This window comes from Pongo pygmaeus, chromosome 3, assembly GCF_028885625.2.
Source record: "Pongo pygmaeus isolate AG05252 chromosome 3, NHGRI_mPonPyg2-v2.0_pri, whole genome shotgun sequence".
Classification (NCBI taxonomy): Eukaryota; Metazoa; Chordata; class Mammalia; order Primates; family Hominidae; genus Pongo; species Pongo pygmaeus.
This window is the reverse complement of record NC_072376.2, coordinates 112365397-112384519: the sequence shown is the minus strand read 5'-3', so window position 1 is coordinate 112384519 and position 19123 is coordinate 112365397. Positions and strand designations below refer to the sequence as shown.

The 19123-nt window shown below is 39.0% G+C and overlaps 1 protein-coding gene across 2 annotated transcripts in view; it reads right to left on the bottom strand.

Moving 5' to 3' along the window:
• The window catches only part of DAPP1 (dual adaptor of phosphotyrosine and 3-phosphoinositides 1), a 53283-nt gene that overhangs the window by 4619 nt on the left and 29541 nt on the right, over positions 1-19123 (bottom strand). For both annotated transcript variants that reach the window (XM_054484803.1, XM_054484802.2), the window contains exons 4-7: positions 12157-12287; positions 3923-3970; positions 2458-2520; positions 1678-1763 (exon numbers count right to left, since the gene is read on the bottom strand). In XM_054484803.1, the coding sequence (XP_054340778.1) occupies positions 1678-1763; positions 2458-2520; positions 3923-3970; positions 12157-12287 (328 nt within the window). The remainder of the gene's footprint in view (positions 1-1677; positions 1764-2457; positions 2521-3922; positions 3971-12156; positions 12288-19123) is intronic.

The window sequence follows — 19123 nt, the reverse complement described above, 5'->3', positions numbered from 1 at the left end:
TCTGCCTTCTTTGGTTGTAGGTAATTTCAACTATTGGGACAATAAAAAGAGACAATAAAACTCAATTAGTTATTTCTCCCATCTTTGGCCAAGAGTCAGTCTCTGCTGCAGGGAATAAGAACTTTCCTACTGGCACAAAATACTTTTCCTAAGTGTATAGTAATTTTTCATTTGACTGTGTCTGATTACCTAGTTAAAATCACGTAAGCAATAAGGTCAGCCCTAAATTACATACTGAACATACTTCCTGTACTTACAGTTGAGATGCAAAAATACCAAAAATCTTTTTTCTTTTTGTGAAAAAGCCTTCAGAAGGGTTTCTATATCTTAAAGCCTAAGCAGTATATTTTGTTGATACCAGCAATTAAAGTTGAATAGGTAAGAGGTAAGTCCCTGTGCATAGAAGGTAATACCTTGATGTGAGGTCTAGTGGAGAGTGAGTGGACAGTGGTGGGGAGGGAGTGATACAGTGCATATACTAGAAAACTGGTTTCTGTCATTGTCATTGTTTGGTACTCCCTATGGGAGACATTATTAACTGTCTATTAATACAGATAATTATCCCTTTCTCTTGCTAACAGAACCCCAAGCAACAAATCCTAATTTGTTTAAGCCAATTATGATCAGCTGCTGGGGATGGCCATGGCACCCGGTCTCATAGGGGAGTTTCTAGAGAAACATTGGTTTTCCTGATAAAAAGGGACAGACATGAGTGACATCATCCCTACATCTTTCTTTGTACTTTGTTGAAAATATGAGACCTACAGGTGTAGTAGACACTCAAATCCTGAAGTAGCCAGCATGAGAAAAGGCCAGGAGAACAGTAGAGACCCTGGACCTGACCTTGTCACCATAGCTGCTTGCCTCCTGATTTTTGGATATATGAGAAAAATAAAGCTCTGCTAGCTCACAGGGCATGTCTATGCAAATTTTAAAAAGACACCCATTCTCAGTTGATATTATAGAATTAACATTAATTTCTTTAGGTGTAATAATGATATTGTAGTCCTATATGTGATATTTTATTCTTAGGAGACACATACTAAAGTCTTTAGGAATAAAGTGCCATGATGTCTTTAACTTACTTTCAATTGGTTCAGGAAAAAAAAAAGTGGATAGACTAGGATAAAGTAAATATGGTAAGATATATTAATAACTGCTATGGAGGGTATGTAAACGTATGTCTTTCAACTTGTGTATGCTTGAAAAACTTTAAAATAATAGGTAGTGGGAAATAAGACATTCCTTTCTCAAGACTCTTCTCCCAGTTAGAACATTTTTATAACATACTGATTACGTTAGAACAAAATATTTTTGTGCCATCTGCCAGAAATTGTCATAACAATACAAATCACCTATTATTAGAGTCAACAAAGTCATAAATAAAATGAGGTAGAAAGCCTCAAAGAAATTAAATTGTCTAAGATGTGAATGGCATCCTCTATGTGAGTTATACTTCTCCAGTACGCAACATAAGCTGAGCTGACCTGCCTGTTTGTTTAAGCTACTTTAAATGAGGTGTTATGTCACACTCAGCTGAAAATACTGTTACATGCAGGCATGCCCCCTCAGATCTGAACTTTGTAGACATTAAGATATACAGCTTTCTATTCCTTAGCCAAAATAAGTGTCTGGCAAGAAGACATTAAAAAACGTTTTCTTTATAAAACAACTTACCAAAAACAGTTTACCCTTTCTTGTGAATAATCAAATTGTACAGCTGAACATTCTGTTAGGTCTAGGATCCGAATTGGTTCTGGTGACTAAATAAAATAAAAAGCAACACATGTCATCATTTAAAAAAAAAAAACAGACAAATCTATCCCTCACTTATTCCCCTCACAAGTCTTCCACTATGTGGCAATTGTCAAATTTCCTTTCACTAACAGGACTGACAATAGAAAAGCCCTACCAAGGGAAGTCCTTGGTTTTGGAATGAGCCTTTCATAAAACTGGGCGTTAAGATACTAGCTTTATCAATTTACTGATGAAGATGGATTTTAACACATGGAAGAGAGGTATATTTTTCTCTCATTTTTTAAAACTTCTACTTTCTTAGAAATGTTATATAAGAAAAGTGAGAAAAAATAATTTTAAATTGGCTTAATGAAATGGGCATGGGAAATGGAGAAACTGCATTTTTAATAAAGGGACAAATTGTTGCAGAGAGACAGTTAATAAATTGTGGCAAGAGAATAATTACATTGCCCTAAACAGAGGGAATTACGTGCCCTGGGGAACTATAGTTTAGCCAATCCAAGAAAGCAATTTCTGGGACATACATCTCATCTTTGCAAAATAACTCTGCTCATTTCAGGAATCAAGAATTCATATCTCCAATCATTTATTAGGTGTTTCAGGTGGATATAAAAATAATTTCAGAGATTTTAAAGACCTAAGTTTCTTTCATCTAGAGAATTGATTTTTAAAGGAAAAATATATTATCACATTTCTCACCATCTGGTCTTTGAAGTATTTCAGTTCATTCCTGTGCAGAGTAAACCACCTTGTTTTCCAGGTCTGAGAAAAACACACACACACACACACACACACACAAACACACACACACAAAGTTTTGAATACAGGAATGTAATATTTGAACCAGATGATTTACTTTCATTTTAAAAGTATCTAAAAAATTAAATACTATAACCCTGAAAAAATTCTTTTGTGTCATTTCTGAGAAAAAAGTTTCAAAATATCTATAAAAATTAAAATAATTTCATGCATTAAGCTCATAATGAAGGCAGATATATCATTAGTATATTTTTAAATACAAAAAGAATTAGTCTACCGTAAATATTCAATGTGATTTATAACAAAAATGAAGGCAGATATATCATTAGTATATTTTTAAATACAAAAAGAATTAGTCTATCATAAATATTCAATGTAACTTATAACAAACCACTACAATTTCCATTTTATTAACTCTATAATAAAGATAAATATTGTTCTTTGAGTACCTAATATGGACGATATACTATTATTGGAGGCTTTATATATTATATCCAATCCTCACACAACAATGCCAGTATTATTATTCTTGTCTTACAAATAACAAAACTGAGGTTTAGGAACCCTGACTCACATGATATTCTAAACCTTGCCTAAGAACTCCAAGGTATCAGTGGTAAAAACCATCATTGCCTGCTGTTACCTTCTTATATACAAACAGCACCCTACTCTATCCTGGGTGGCAATGTGCCCAGTTAAAAGAAGTAACAGAGGATTTAAACATAAGTATGCTATGAATATGAATACTCTCTGTCCTCAGGGAGCATTCGATCTAGAAGGGACACAAATAATGAAATTATTTAGGCTAATTCCAAGCATGCCAGTGTCTGTGAGAGGTTAAATACCATGACTCTTAAAACAAGAAGGAGCAGACACATTCCATGAAGGTCTTCTTGGCACATTGAGATGAAACAAAGGAATTCTAAAGGTACAGTCTCATAAATGGGGAACATTTGGATACTCTGAACTTCTAAGAACTTAAATTTTGTTTTTCTTTGGATTTTATAACATAGTTTCAGTAGCATCAGTGATGTTTTCGGCCTATCCTTAAGGAAACATTTTATACAATTTTGACTTCTTCCTTGTTTTAGAAAAAGAACGAAGGATGTTCTAGAGTAAACTTGCTATCTTCATCCTCAATCATTCCATTCAGGGGACTATGTTTTATTGACTTTTAACTGCAGGCTACACCTATGCAGGGCTTTGTCAAAGAACAGTCAAGTCATTTTCCAGAATTTTGACTAATGAGCCATAAAAATGAACTCTTGAATCAGGTGAGTATTACAAATGGGTTAAAATGAGCAGGCAATTATGCTTCCAAGAAAAACTATCAAGATGAGAATTGAGTCTACGTGACGTGTTCTCTTTCTCTGTGGCTGGCATGAGCAAAACCACACTTCCTTACCTTGACCAGGCCTCCCTGTTTGGTGAGGTAACCTTCTTTGGTGCCCAGCTGAAAAAGAAAAGCACTGAGTGAAGCCCAGAACTGTCACAACAGGACGTTTGTCCTTCCTTTCGTGTCCTATTTTTAAATGAAGAATATTTGCCTTTGATCTTTAAATTACTATCATTTTTCACCTAGGCACTTGAAAAGCTTCCATGTGCTGTGAGAGATTGTTTTCAAACTGGATCTACTGGCGTCATTCTGTAGTTCCTAACTCCAGTTAGCAATTTGCAAACAATAAACCACATCGTTTCACTTATAAAAGTCTGTGTTGGTCAAAGTGTGTCATGTGAAATCCAGCTGTTTGGATTGTTACAGGGTTATTAGCACATAAACACACACACATCTACTGTCAATACCTTTGGGAGACTGGATTAAGAAAACTAAAAGGATGTTTTTACTTCGGGGCTTCCCAGAGTCTGTATTATGCTAATACACTTTGTAAATTTTTAAGAGGGAAGCTTAGAAATAGCATTTTTACCATTTATTTTATCACATAATCCTCCTCCCCACCCCCACACTATCTTGAGATCCATGTTCCAAGAAACAGACTGTCAGGAGTGTAGATTTATTTACACCTGATTTATCCGAAATGAATCTGAAATAAGAATGAGCCAGTTCTTTTAACTCATGTTGTCATTAATTCAAACGTAAAAATAATAGCACACACTTAGCTAACACCCATGAAATATAAGGAAGGGTGGAGAATAGTGTGAACAGAAATTTGCATAAGACAAGTAGCTTAACATCAAGAAATTTATCATTTCATAAATTCCACAAGAAATTCAATTCATGGTAGAATATTTTGTTCAAATGTGATGTCATCATATGTCTTAGTAAGAAACAAAATTAACAAAAATTGGGAAGTGATTCGGTTGACACCAAGGTTCTTTCTATGGTAATTTCCAGAATATTTTTTTCTGAGGTGAATTTTCCCAACCAAATAAAAAGAGGAACAACCATCTCTACCACAATAAAAAGCAGGAAATAAGCAAACACTTCTTTTAAAATCTTATGATATAAAAGTAAGGATAAACTACCCAAATGTTCACTTAAATAATATTAATCAATATTAGTGAATTTGATATCTCATAATTGGTGTGATTTATTTTGACATTAAATAAATTGAATTGACTCAATTGAGTTCAGGTGTTATAGGAATGGCAAAAAGTAATTATTCTGGGCTGTTGCAGGTTAAAATCTGTAGAGGCAAAATAACTAGGAGTAAATTGTTGTATAAAAGATCCTGATAGAATTATTTACTAAAATCAAGCTAGGGAATAATCCCATCTTACCTCCACCCAAACAATATACTATAAGTGTAGTATTTTTCTAAGGTTTTGACAGGTAAGCCAAAGGCTGCACGGGAAAGCAATGAGACTATTAATTTTATTCAGGGTCTCCAGATGTAAGAAAGTAAATAATTATAGAGCACATTTATCTTTAAAAATCTATGATCTGTAACAGAAAAGCTGTTTATAAAAGCCCCCATTGGGGTACCATCTAAATGTTCAAAAACAAAGGACTGTCCTTCCTGCCACCCTACTACCTACTTGCCTGCCAGCCTTAAATGAAGTCAGAAGCCAACAGGTCAGGTGAAGCAAGGCAGGCATCAATGTGTGTGTGGAGGGCTTTCAAGCACCTTAGTACAGGGTGGTGGGGCCCAAGTAGGGCACAGGGAGCCTCTGTGTGGACAATGGCAGTGATGGTGGCAGCAGCAGCTGTGTGCGAGGCATTGAAGCCTGGCAGGGTGTGGAGGGCTTCTGCCTGAAGGGGTGGAGGTGGCAGCTACTGCACAGTTTCAGAGCCAAGTTGGGCTAGGTGGGCATCTGTAGTGAGGGTGGGAGCAGCAGTGGCCTGGAACTGGGCATTGAAGCATGACTGGGTGGTTGGAGTGTTGGGGTAGGGGTTGGGTAGTAGAAACAGCAATGGGAGATTGCTTATATTTAATTGATCATCACATAAGTGTACTGAGGATGATAAGATCCATATTTTCTCACTGTGGGAGAAGGGAAAACACTAGAAGGAACTTTGTAGTATTGGAAGTATTGTTGTGAACTCATGGATGGATGAATGAATCGATAGATAAATACAGATGTAAAAGTATATATGTGTACATATGTATATACATACATATTTTCCCAGCTCTGCTCACTGAGTGGGCTGAGAGAGTGACATCCTGATAACAATAAGCACATAGTACCTAGATGTCAATTTCTAAAGTACCATTCTGTGGAAAAAGAGCAGAGTTTCTTGGAGAAATAGCTGGTTCTAGAGCTGGGTACAAAGAAAGAACAAGATAAGTCTGGATCATCTTGCTATTCAGAAAGTAATAGCACAGAGGCTCACAACTATAATCCCAGCACTTTGGGAGGCTGAAGCATGAGGACTGCTTGCGCCCAGGAGTTCAATACCAGCCTGGTTAAAATGGTGAAACCTTGACTCTACAAAAAAAAAAAAAAAATGAAAATACAAATATTAGCCAGGAGTGGTGGTGCACACCTGTAGTCCCTGCTACTCAGGAGGCTGAGGAGGGAGAGTCACCTGAACCCAGGAGGTCGAGGCTTCATGAGCCATGATCACACCACTGCACTCCAGCCTGGGAGACAGAGTGACGGAGTGACACACTGTCTCCAAAAAAAAAAATTTTTTTTTTGAGGTCATATGAACACAGACACCACTTGAAAGGGCTCTTTCCCTGACTGGCCAAATCAGGGAAATTTTGAAGGATCAAAATAAATAATGATAGTCATGATTATAACCATTTGATATAAAAATGATTGAAAATTTTGAAGAATAAAAAGCTTTTCCTTACAGTAGAATGACAACCAATGAATGTAAAAAGGAATAAGAAAATCAGAGAGTCACCATTTGGTAACAATCACAGTAATGATTAAAACCGCCAAGACACATCAGTAAATGCTAAAATTGGCAAGTAAAAATTTAATAAGTAACACAATATTCTTATAGTCTCAAATAACCTCACCTCAAATATTTTTTAATAACAAAGGGAATATGGTGACTTTAGAGTGAAGAAACCTGGCAGACACCACTGAAGTAATCAAACACACCATAATGAGACAGATTGCAATTGTGTTCCAACTGAGAAGACGCAGTGAGAAGTGCAAACAAAGCATCACTTTTGTGGTATTTGTACCCAACATGAAAAAACCTGTATCTAATCATGATTCAATATCATATAAACCAAAGTTGGGAAACTATTTACAAAATAACTGGTCTTTAAGTTTCAGATGTGTCAAAGTCATAAAATTAAGGAAAAACTGAGGAAGTGTTCCAAAGTGAAGAATATTCCAGAGACAGGACAGATAAAGTGCAACTTGTGCTTGAGGACTGGATCTTTTACTCTGAAGGACCTTACTGAGAAAACTAGTGAAGCTTGAATGAGATCTGTGGATGAAACAGTGGCACAGCCTCAATGTTAATTTTCTAGTTTGAAGGGCTCTATCTGGTCACGCAGGCAAATGCCCTTATTTTTGGAAACACACACTGAAGTATTCAGGGTGATGGGGCATCATGTAGGCAATTTACTCTCAAATGACTTGGGGAAAGCCAAGTTCTGTATACTATTCTAGCAATTATTCTGTAACTTTGACATTATTTCAAATAAAAAAGCATGTTAAAACATAATAGCAGATTAACTGAATAAATTGATATACTCAAATAATGGAATATTATGGAATTTGTTTAATGATGTTTTAGAAAACTAAGTAATTACATGAAAAAATTTTAAATATATAGTTAATTAAACAAGAATATTACAACTCTACAATGAAGAGCTCATTATTTTATGTATGTGTGTATATATGTGTGTATATATATATATATATATACATTTTTTTTTCAAGTAAAAGACTGAAAGGATAAACAACAAAATGTTAAACCTGAGAAGAGTTTCAAAAACAAAATACTGGAAAAGGGCAACATGCAAGGAAAGTGTCTAAGAAGAGGAACTATAAAATGTGTCAAAGATTACAGAATAAAGAGAGAAAGATGTTGCTGAAGCTAAGGAAACAGAATTTTTAGAAGGAGGGAGTTGTTAAAAATGTCAAATACCACAAAAGGGAAGCTAAGGAAACTAACATTTTAGATAGGACCTATTATGTCAGGAACTTGAACTATATTAATCTCAATATCTACCAAGCCAACTAATTGGTATTTCTCATTTAACATGTCCAAAATAGAGCTCTTCTTTCTCATCCCCTCAACCCACCCCTCCTGCAGAGTTAGCCTTCTCAGTAAATAGCAGGGCTTCTCTGCCGTGACTCTGCTACTCTTTCTTTCATGTATCACATTCAATCCATCTGCAATAATTTTTTTAAAATAAGCTCAGAAGGTAAAGAATTTTCATGTTATGTACAAAAGCTACTACTGAGATTTTGGGCAAAATAATTCTCTACCACTCTTTGAAGAATAGTTAGCCCCTGATCACTGTTGGGAAATAATTCTCCACGGGTCTCTTGTCAAGGTTCCAAATGTTTTATGAGCCAGGCATTAACAGTTCTTTGTTGCAGACTGATATTTAAAGTATGCTTATACAAGCAGCCTTGGAATAGAGAAATATTTCCCTTCAGAACAAAAGACATGTCTACCGATCATTAGAAAAGATTTGGGATCCCGAGGCTCAGTGTTCCTCTCCTGTAGGGCAACCCATTGTGGATATCATCTGGCCCTTTCAATGTTGCCCTTTGGGAACTTCGGCTCAGCACAGGGAACTAGCACAAATACTGATATCCTGGCTGTTGCTCTTCCTGTGAATAGCAAACTATTTTTCAACTCTTACCCAGAAGTCTTGTGTCATCCATCAGCATCCATGAAACTGCAGCAGGCTAACTTGTTAGCTTGCAAGCAGAGTAAAGTCAGACTCTTCATGGCTCTTGACACTCATTCATGATGGTAGTGCTGCAAAGCATTGCACCAACGGAAACACTCATATTTCTAAATGCTCAGCTGGGAGGTGCTGCTCTTTGAAAACTCCATTGCCTTATGTGATCTGACCCCTCATTACCTCAATTATCTCACCTTCTACAACTTTTCCTCTAGTTCACCTCATCCCGCAATTCTGACCTTTCTAGCCTTTGAAGCACCTCAATTTCATTCCCACTCCAGGGCTTTTGTACTGTTTCCTCTGCCTGCAGCACTCTTTCCACATCTTGACATGAGTCATTTCTTCCCTTCAGTGAAATCTCTTACTAATGGTTCCTCCTCACAGAGGCCTCCCTTGCTTCCCTCTTCTCCCCTTATCTTACTTTTTCTTTTCATGATGTATTACTGTCTGGTATTAGATTACTGCATTGATTATTGTCTGTGATCTTCACTAGAATGTGAGCTCAGTGAGGGGAGGAGGACTTTTGTCAAAATTACTGCCAAACTCCCAGTGCTTAAAACAGTTCTGAGTGTATTGGAAGCACTTTTTAAAAAAAAAGTTTGTTTAATAAATGAATTAATTAAATTTAATCCTATCATGGGAACTCAATGCTATGTTGTTTATAAGACATAAATAGCAATTTCCCCAAATGCAGTTACTAAAAGATGTTAAACAGTTTTACACAGGCATCTGCATTTCTGGGCAGTGGGGCATCTTTCACTTTCACTTTAAACAAGAAGTTCTTTTAATTCTCTTCCTCCACTGCTAGACCTTGAGCAAGAACTACACCCCAAAAAGAAAATGCAGAAGTTTGAAAACCCTCAGGGCTCTCAGGCTGGAGATGGAGGTGCAGCATCATGTAGCCATTTAGGGTAGCAAATGAAGGCTTAGAACTTGTGTTCAATAAGGGACAAGAGCATTCTGATCAGACCAGAACTCCTTCCCCAGCAGCTATACTGGTCCAGTCACCAGTGATTCCCCAATGAGAAGTAAAGAGAAACATTTCAGATCCTCTAGGAAACCTTTACAGTTTTTTTGTCCATAGTGATGTACAATCAACTTCATAAGTTTGTCATTATATAGTGTGAGTTCAAGTCATTGTCAACCAATCACTCACCACTATTTTGAAAACTCCATTTTAAAAGAGGTGAATCCATCTGATAGCTGGAGTGAGCAAAGAAGGTAAGTAACAAGGTTTCCAGAATGTGCTTTAAAGAAGTTTATTTCTGCATAAGGATACTACATCTTCTGCTCACACCAATCTCACAAATTAGGTATTATCTGCATTTTATTGCTGATAAAGAACAAACACACTTAGTAGGACATGGTTTGTTTGACCTTGAGTGGAGATCTTTAGGGGAAGTGTAGCAGAGGAGAATGTGAAGTTAAACTAACAGTGCAAATGAAAGAGATGTTGAAGTGACTGGTGATCTATATTAAGGGTAAGGGTGGGTAAAGAGGAAATTATGAAGGGACTGGTCAGCTGGAAAACAAGAATTGGTTGCAGAGTAGATCTTGATTTGTTCTTTGGTCTTTTCTCCCTTTGGACTATTTATTGTCTTGCACTCCTAAATTTCTCAAGTTCTGAGTTCTGATGCCTTCTCCCCCACTTCTAACAAAGCCAAAATAACTTTCTCAGTCAATTTTCAGGATTTTTATTTCTGAGGAGATGTAGCACTGCAATGAACATGTAAGATGTGCCATGAGCCAGGCTAGGCTGTAAAGCTGCAAGGACAAGCAATGATTCATGTCCTTAGATGTTTCTGGCTGGTGGGGAGGGCAGAGAGATGTGAAGGTAATTAGCTCACAGCATGGTAATTTTAGAATAAAGGCAAACAGAGGGTGCTCTGGAGCACAGAAGAGGAGCACTGTAAAAGAAGCTAGTGCGGGTGAAGAAAGGCTTCCTGGAAGATAATGATACCTGATACCAGTCTTGAGGGATGAGTAGATAGCAATGGTGTCGGCAGCATTTCAGATGTAGGGAGAGGAGAAGGAGCACAAAGCTGGGAGAGACAGGTTTCACAGTGTGAATGTGGGAGTAGCATGAGATGAAGACAGAGAGGCAAGCAGGGTCCAGGTGGGCCATGAAGACAAAAGGCATCACCAAAGGATGTAAAGCAGAGGTCACATGGCAAGGCTTCTTTTTAAGAAAGATCTCTCTGGTCATGGGTAGAGAAAAGTACTGTAGATATAGAAAATTACACTTATTTTAATATAATTTGTAGCTGAATATCTTCAAGTGATTATTTTTCAAGTGTCATGATTACTATCCAGAATTAGTTCTTGATATTTATTTGGGTATTATCTTGTTTATCATCTGCCCAAATCGAGGTTTCTTATACCAGGAGTATTCAGCAAACAAGGAAGAGACAACAAATAGAAGAGCCTTCAGAATAATGAAGGGAAAAGGGTGTTGGAGATGAACCTCTGCAGAGTCACAGTTCACAGAACAAACATAAATGGACTCTTGGACAAACAATGAGTGCTCCAATTGCACTGAAACTGAACAATGGCTCACATTGCAAAGAAGCACAAGTGTTTTCTGTCTGTAAACTTCAGTCAGTAAAGGAAAAAAAGCTAGAAAAAATAATACCCTGAGTTTTTATAGTAAAGGTGGAGAATATTTGTCTTCCATAGATAGTTGAAATATTAAAAATATATATATTTTCTTAATATAGAAAATTGTAGGAGAAAACAGTTTAGTAAACTATGTGAATGCAAACTTCTCTTTTCCATTCTACTACGAAGTTGTTTGGTTAACTAAGGACAGAGATTTAAGTTCCATTTTCTAAGTATTTAAAATCCTATTACTATTGGCATTGCTTTCATTTGTTCGTTTTGAGACAAGGTCTCACCCTGTAACCCAGACTGGAGTGCAGTGGCGCAATCACAGCTCACTGCAGCCTCGACCTCCTTGACTCAAGTAATCCTTCCATCTTAGCCTCCTGAGTAGCTGGGACTACAGGTGCATGCCACCATGCCCAGCTAATATTTTTAAAAGTTTGTTGTAGAGATGTTTATGTTTCCCAGGCTGGTCTCCAACTCCTGGGCTCAAGCAATTCTCTTACGTTGGCCTCCCAAAATGTTGGGATTACAGGCATGAACCACCACGTCCGGCTGCATTGTAATTTTTATGATCTACCCAGGACCAGACTAACTGAGTTATAGGCTTCAAATCTTACGTTCCTTTCCAAGTTTTATATTCAAAGCTAGAATTTTTATGTGAACAAATACACTCTTATTAACTTTTATTGAACTTGATTGATTTTAGACAGTGAGAGAGCTTGTGGTCACATTGAAGCTCACTTACAGAAGGTGCTGTGGGCACAAGGTCATCTTCCGTTCTTCCTGTCTGCATTGCTGTGTGAACCCGGACAGATTCATAAATGGAGGGTTCTTCCACTTTTCTTGGGTAGGGATGTTTTAGAACCATCAGAGTGCCTGAATAAAGACGAAAAATATATAATCGAACAGTGTTCCCAGAAGGAAGGTCCAAATGCTAACTGGATAACTGTGACTGGATTGGAAAGTCTTTTGTTTTTTTCATGTATTCCCTCACTCATTATCTCAACAGTTATCAAATACCAATTAGGTATAAGGCACTTAAGCTGGACACTGAGATATAAAGCATGATGGAGATGCTCCTTGGCCTCCTGGTGCTCAGAACTGGTAACAGATATGGTCTTTTAAATGAACAGGGTGATGAGACCAATGGTAGCCGTGTGAGCAAACATGATAATTGTCTCCAGACTGCCTGAAGAACCTTTCCATGAAAGGATTCAGGACATCTTTCGTAAAGGAGGTGACATTTGATTTAGATCTTAAGTAGTAACTGGAAGTTTTCCAGGAAGGCTTTATGAAAGCCATGAGAACAAGACTAAACAAATGCACTGGGGTAGAGGAAGATCCATTCCATTGCCCTTATTTCCTATCAGTTTCAGAATAAACGCGTAACAAATTAGTGGATTTCAAAAAAGTGAGCATTCTCCCTACTCTCTGATACTACCCAATTAATGAAAGTAACCAAGCAAAGTCTTTGCATTACTAAGTGAACATGACTTGAACAAGCTGGTGCTCACAAGTGATTGCCTCCTTTCCCTTCCATCTGGAGGGGGGAGCCTCCAGGCAGAAAAAAGCGCTCAGCCCACGGGGCCCAGGCATGGGGGGCTGGGGAACTTTGTTCAAAGGGCTCAGAGCAGTTCTGAGTCTATGCTTCTGACATTTCCTTCTTGAAATCCTTCCCTCAATCAATCAGTCAATCAGAAACTAAAAACTAACTACAAAAAGAGGCAACTTAAGGGGATTTTTTTTCTTCTTGCTATGGTTTCCTGCTTTTAATTTTACTAGGGTCTTTTCTATAGCAAGCCTAAGATTGTAGCAGGCATGGAAGAGATGTAAAGAATTCAGCAATTCATTCAACGAATATTTACAGAGCTTCGCACTGTGCCAGGCACTTGTCTAGGTACTGGGAATACAACAGCACACAAAGGAGTTTAAATGCTCTTATGGAGCTTATGTTCTAGGTAGAGGAGACAGAAAAATATTTTAAAAATATTTTATGTGTGAGAAGTGTTATGGAAAAAATGAATGGGGCATCATGGTAAAGGGAGAGAGAATAAAAAAGGTGGGATTGGGAAAGGGTGATATTTTACAAGGGTCATCAGGAAGGGTGTCTTTGAAAAGATTTGAAAGATTCTGGAAAGTATAGAACCTGAATTAGAGTAAGAGAGAGAAAATGAAAAAGAAAAATATCTCCTCTGTGGTTAAAAAACACCCTAATGTTAACAATAAATCTACACAAAACAGGCCGGGCGCGGTGGCTCACACCTGTAATCCCAGCGCTTTAGAAGGCCGAGGTGGGTGGATCATGAGGTCAGGAGATCGAGAGCATCCTGGTCAACATAGTGAAACCCCAGCTGTACTAAAATACAAAATAAAAATAAAAATAAATTAGCCAAGCGTGGTGGCAGGCACCTGTAGTCTCAGCTACTCGGGAGGCTGAGGCAGGGAAATTGCTTGAACCCGGGAGGCGGGGGTTGCAGTGAGCCAAGATCGCACCACTGCACTCCAGCCTGGGTGACAGAGCGAGACTCTGTCTCAAAAAAAAAAAAAAAAAAAAAAATCTACACAAAGCAAAACCCGTCTATGATACTTGAATACATACAATGTCTGACTGCAAAAACAGAACTGTGGCTTTTGATACTTGGGCCCAGATAAGGTGCTGCTGTAAAATGAAAAGCTGTTGAGAAAAGCCAGAAGAGGGTGTCTGATCTCAACCTCAGAGAAGAATGAAAGCCTCTGGCCCTTCCTCTTTCTGCCTCTCATTGGCAGCATTGCAGCATTGGGATCACAATGAAAAACGGATTTTGCCATTATCAGAATGGTCCCATTCTTGCACATTGTCTGTGCTCTCTTTTGTCAATGTGATCTTCCCATAAGAACAGATCCAGTCATATGAGGAGAAGGGGCCGGCTACAGTTTTACAGTCAGAATGAAAGCAGCAGTACCTATATCAAGAGTAGCTGCTGTGCAGGCTCAGGGGCTCTGTGAACACAGTGCTCACATTGCAGATGCATGGTAAATTCAGCGCTGGCTCCCACCCCTAGGAAACACTCCCAATGATGTGCCTCATAGTCACTCTGGACCCTTGGAAAGAGCACTGGATGCACAGGCAGAGGAACAGGGTTCAATTGTCACTACTGCCATTCAGTACTTATTGGCCTTGGACAACCGTTACAAGCTTCGGCTCCTTTCCTGACTAGTGAGAATAATTATGCTTCCTTCAGAAGGCACCAAATAAATGTTTGTGGGAAAACAACAACATATTAGATATTACTATTCTTTGACAGAATATTTTTAAATCCTTAAATAAAATTTGAATGATTGCATCTTTGGGGACATGGATTTTGAAATCTTAAAAAAGACCTAGATGCAACATTCTGCTAGGAATAAAAATGGTGGTAGTCTAGTAATCACTACTTGCGATTAACTATAGTTAAATCGGTGCCTCTTAAACACTTTCACCTTATGGAAGAGGAGAGGGGAACTGAAGCCTAGGGATCAAAGCAGCTCCCAGATTAGATACATTTTGAACTCTTATGCTTTATCTTCAAAGTTGATGCTTAATTTTCACTCTACTTCATATATTTAATACTTAATATGAAAACAATGCTTTAAATGACACTCCAGAAAGATGTACTTAGTTGATACGACCAGGCACACGCTTCACATAATAATACCTGTGTTAATTTTTTTTTTTTTTGAGGCGGAGTCTTGCTCTGTCACCCAGGCTGGAGTGCAATGTTATGATCTCAGCTCACTGCAACGTCTCCCTCCCAGGTTCAAGCGATTCTCCTGCCTCTGCCTCCCGAGTAGCTGGGATTACAGGCATCCACCACCACACCGGGCCAATTTTCATATTTTTGGTAGGGACGGGGTTTCGTCATGTTGGCCAGACTGGTCTCGAACTCCTGACATCAGGTGATCCACCTGCCTCGGCCTCCCAAAGTGTTGGTATTACAGGCGTGAGCCACTGTGCCTGGCCTAATTTTTTATTGCTATTGTAGCAAATTGCCACAAATATAACAGCTTAAAACAACTCAGATTTATCATCTTACAGTTCTGGAAGTCAGAAGTTTGAAATGGGTCTCACTAGTCTAAAACTGGCAAGGCTGCTTTCCTAGTGGAGGCTCTAGGGAGGATTCATTCCTTTGCATTTTCCAGCTTTGAGAGGTGCCCTCATGTCTTGACTTGTGGCCATTTTCCTGTGTCTTCAAAGCCAGTAACGGCCAGTCAGATCCTTCTCCTGCTGCCATCTTTCTGGTTCTCCCCCTTCTGGCTCCCTACTACTTATGAGGACTCTGTCAATTACAGTGGTCTTACTTAGACAATCTAGGATAATCTCCCCACCCCAAAGTTATCTGATCAGCTGCCTTAATTCCATCTGCAAACTGAATTCCCTCTTGCCATGTAACAATATATTCACAGGTCCAGGGAGACATGTGGATGTCTTGTGGGGGCATTATCCTGCTACCACAGTATCAGTCCCTGGAGGAGAAATAGCCACCGGGGCCAGTTGTGCTGCAGGGTAAGGATCTCTGCGCTGGGCTGCTGCCTGAGCCTGCAGTGCTGTCACCTCTTGGTATTAGACAGCCACCGCCTTTCCAATGTGTGCATTTCCAACCTCTGTGAGCCTCTTCAGCGCACATATCGGTTAAATTTATCTTTGTATGCCTACCACCTGATAGGGTTTCTGACATAATGAAGGCAGATGAGTGAATGAATTAATGAATGAATGCTACAGTAATGCAGGCTTGAACCAAGAAAGAGCCTGGGATGAACCAGCCTTCCAGGTCCACAATTCTCCAGGCCTGAGGCAAGAAAGGACAACAACCGCAGGCATAGTTTTTCAAATCTCTATTGGAGGAACCCAAATTCTATTTTGAAAACCTCCTCTAAAGTTTAATTCAACAAAAGTAAAACAAAGGAAAATGGTATTGAGTCAACCAAGAGAGTAAAACTGTAGATTGATTTTAACTAGTAACCCCACAAATGAGGCTAAACTAAATTGAGATGAAGAAGATGACAAAGTACTTATAAAACGGCAACTTATACTGATAAAAATCTGGTGTCCTAAAGGACAGTTTTCCTTAGCTGACTATTCTTGCCCAAGGAAGAGCCAATACACAGACTTCTTGGCATGGCTGTGAGGCTTAATGATTTCCCCTTCTGCAGATATTGTACCTCCCAGTATACAGAGATAGGTTCCCTACAACCATGTAATACCTCCAGACCTGGCCTGGTCTTCGAACACCTGACCTGGTCACACTAATTGGATTCACTTCTTGGGGATCCACTTAATTGCTTCTTTAGAGAGAAGGTCCACCAACTTCAATTTCTGAACTACATGAAGTAGACTATTGTTTCCTGCCTTTGACATGAAACCTGGTTTCAGAAAGGCTGAGTAGAGGTACACTTCTGAGACGATCAGAGCTGAATTAAGACAGACACATCAATTGACTGAAAGCCTCAGAGTTGCCATGATTACTAAGCAGATTCCTTGTTGTCTCTTGGTTGTTCAACTTGCCCTTAAATTCTGGGAGGGTATATTGTTAATATCCTTTTAAAAAATTCTGCTCCTGGGCCGGGCACGGTGGCCCATGCCTGTAATCCCAGCACTTTGGGAGGCTGAGGCAGGCAGATCACGAGGTCAGGAGATGGAGACCATCCTGGCTAACACGGTGAAATCCCGTTTACTTAAAAAAAAACAAAAAATTAGCCAGGCGTGGTGGCACGCGTCTGTAGTCCCAGCTACTTGGGAGGCTGAGGCAGGAGAATCCCTTGAACCCGGGAGGCGGAGGTTGCACTGAGCCGAGATTGTGCCACTGCACTCCAGCCTGGGCAACAGAGTGAGACCCCATCACAAAAAAAAAAAAAAAAAAATTCTGCTCCTGTTCTCCTGTTCTTTTACCCTACTCACTTAAAAACAAAATCAAAAACAAGATTAAAAAAACCCCAGCTAGGCAGAGTTGGGTTCTGTCATTTACAATCAAAAGAAACTTATCAGCCTGGCACGGTGGCTCATGCCTGTAATCCCAGCACTTTTGGAGGCCGAGGGGGCGGATCATGAGGTCAGGAGATCAAGACCATCCTGGCCAACATGATGAAACCCCGTCTCTACCACAAATACAAAAATTAGCTGGGCATGGTGGCTCATGCCTGTAATCCCAGCTACTCGGGAGGCTGAGGCAGGAGAATCGCTTGAACGAGGGAGTCAGAGGTTGCAGTGAGCCGAGATGGTGCCACTGTATTCCAGCCTGGCAACAGAGTGAGACTCTGTCTCAAAACAAACAAACAAACATACAAACAAACAAATAAACTTATCTACTGTGGCTACCACAGACTCTTAATACTTTGCATCCAAGGTCCAAGACAGTGCCTCAGCTCGGGAAGAAAGGGACTCTGGGTTACTGAGATTCAGACCAAATGAACTCCAGGACTTAGCTGGGAGATTTAGAAAAAGGCAACAGGAGGCAGGGGTAGCAGAGCAAGAAGAGGGAGGAAGACCAGTAACCACAGGCCTTGGAAACTTGACGGTAAGTTTCACTTCAGTTTCTGAACTACGTAAAGGTGACTATTATTTCCTCCCTTTGACATGAAACCTGGTTTCAGCCATGCTTAGTGGAGGTACGTTTTTGAGGTGATCAGAGCTGGACCAAGGCAGGCATTTCCACTTACTTTGACTGAGTGGTAACTTACAGTTATGTGTAACAGTTACATATGTAACTGTATGCAATAATACGAAATTGCATTGAAGGACCCTTTATCTTGTATTCCAGCAGGAACTCAGAAAGAGAGTAAGAACAGTCTCAATTCTTAGGCATTGGTTTGGTATCTGAAATAGAGTGTAGCACAGGGTACACAAAACTCCTAAAGAAAAACTTTTGTTTAGAGTATTTATTTTATGCAGTGAGGTCAGTGCTTACTCACCAGGTACCCCAGTGATCCTGTAAGGTGTTTGAAGGCAAGAATAATATCTGATTTATCTTTCTATGTTATCAGTGGCTCACAGTGCCATTTCACTCAAAACATTTTGTTGAATTAAATTACAATCAGATCATGTCCATCCGTGTTTCATTACTGCCCTCAGGTTCAGAAAATAAGCTCTGCAACTGGCATAATGAGTTCCTCTCTCCCCTCCGTCCAATGAGAAGTAGATTTCTTGGGATTGGTGGGAGAGAATAGGGTTATTCAAGATCTTTTTCCTTCCTTCTTTGCCGCCTGCTCTGCAAATGGACTTTAAGCCCTGTTCATTTACATGTGAAGGGGTTTTAATATTCAATTTCCAGTCTCATAGGGTGAAGTGCACTGAACTAGGAGAGACATACCAGTTAGTCAGTGCAGGAGAAAATTCTGTTCAAATATCCAAGTCAAGTCACTCTTTTTGGAGTGCTCACTTGATTCTACCACTTTTTGATTCCACTATGGAATTAGATTAAAGTTTGAAGAGGACATCACAAACATTTGATAAATGCAAATTCAATTGTCCCTAAACTAACTCTTTATTATTTATAGAGAATAGAACGTACAGCTTTTGCATAGAATCTGATGGAATTAATAACCATAAAAGGGTTTTATTAAATATAAATAATTATTGAATACTTATACTATGCTAAGAATCATTCCAAACGTCCTATGTGTCTAATTTCATTCAATCTTCACAATAAGTCATTAAAGTATGAGCTACTACCATCTAATCAGTTTCATAAGATGATGAA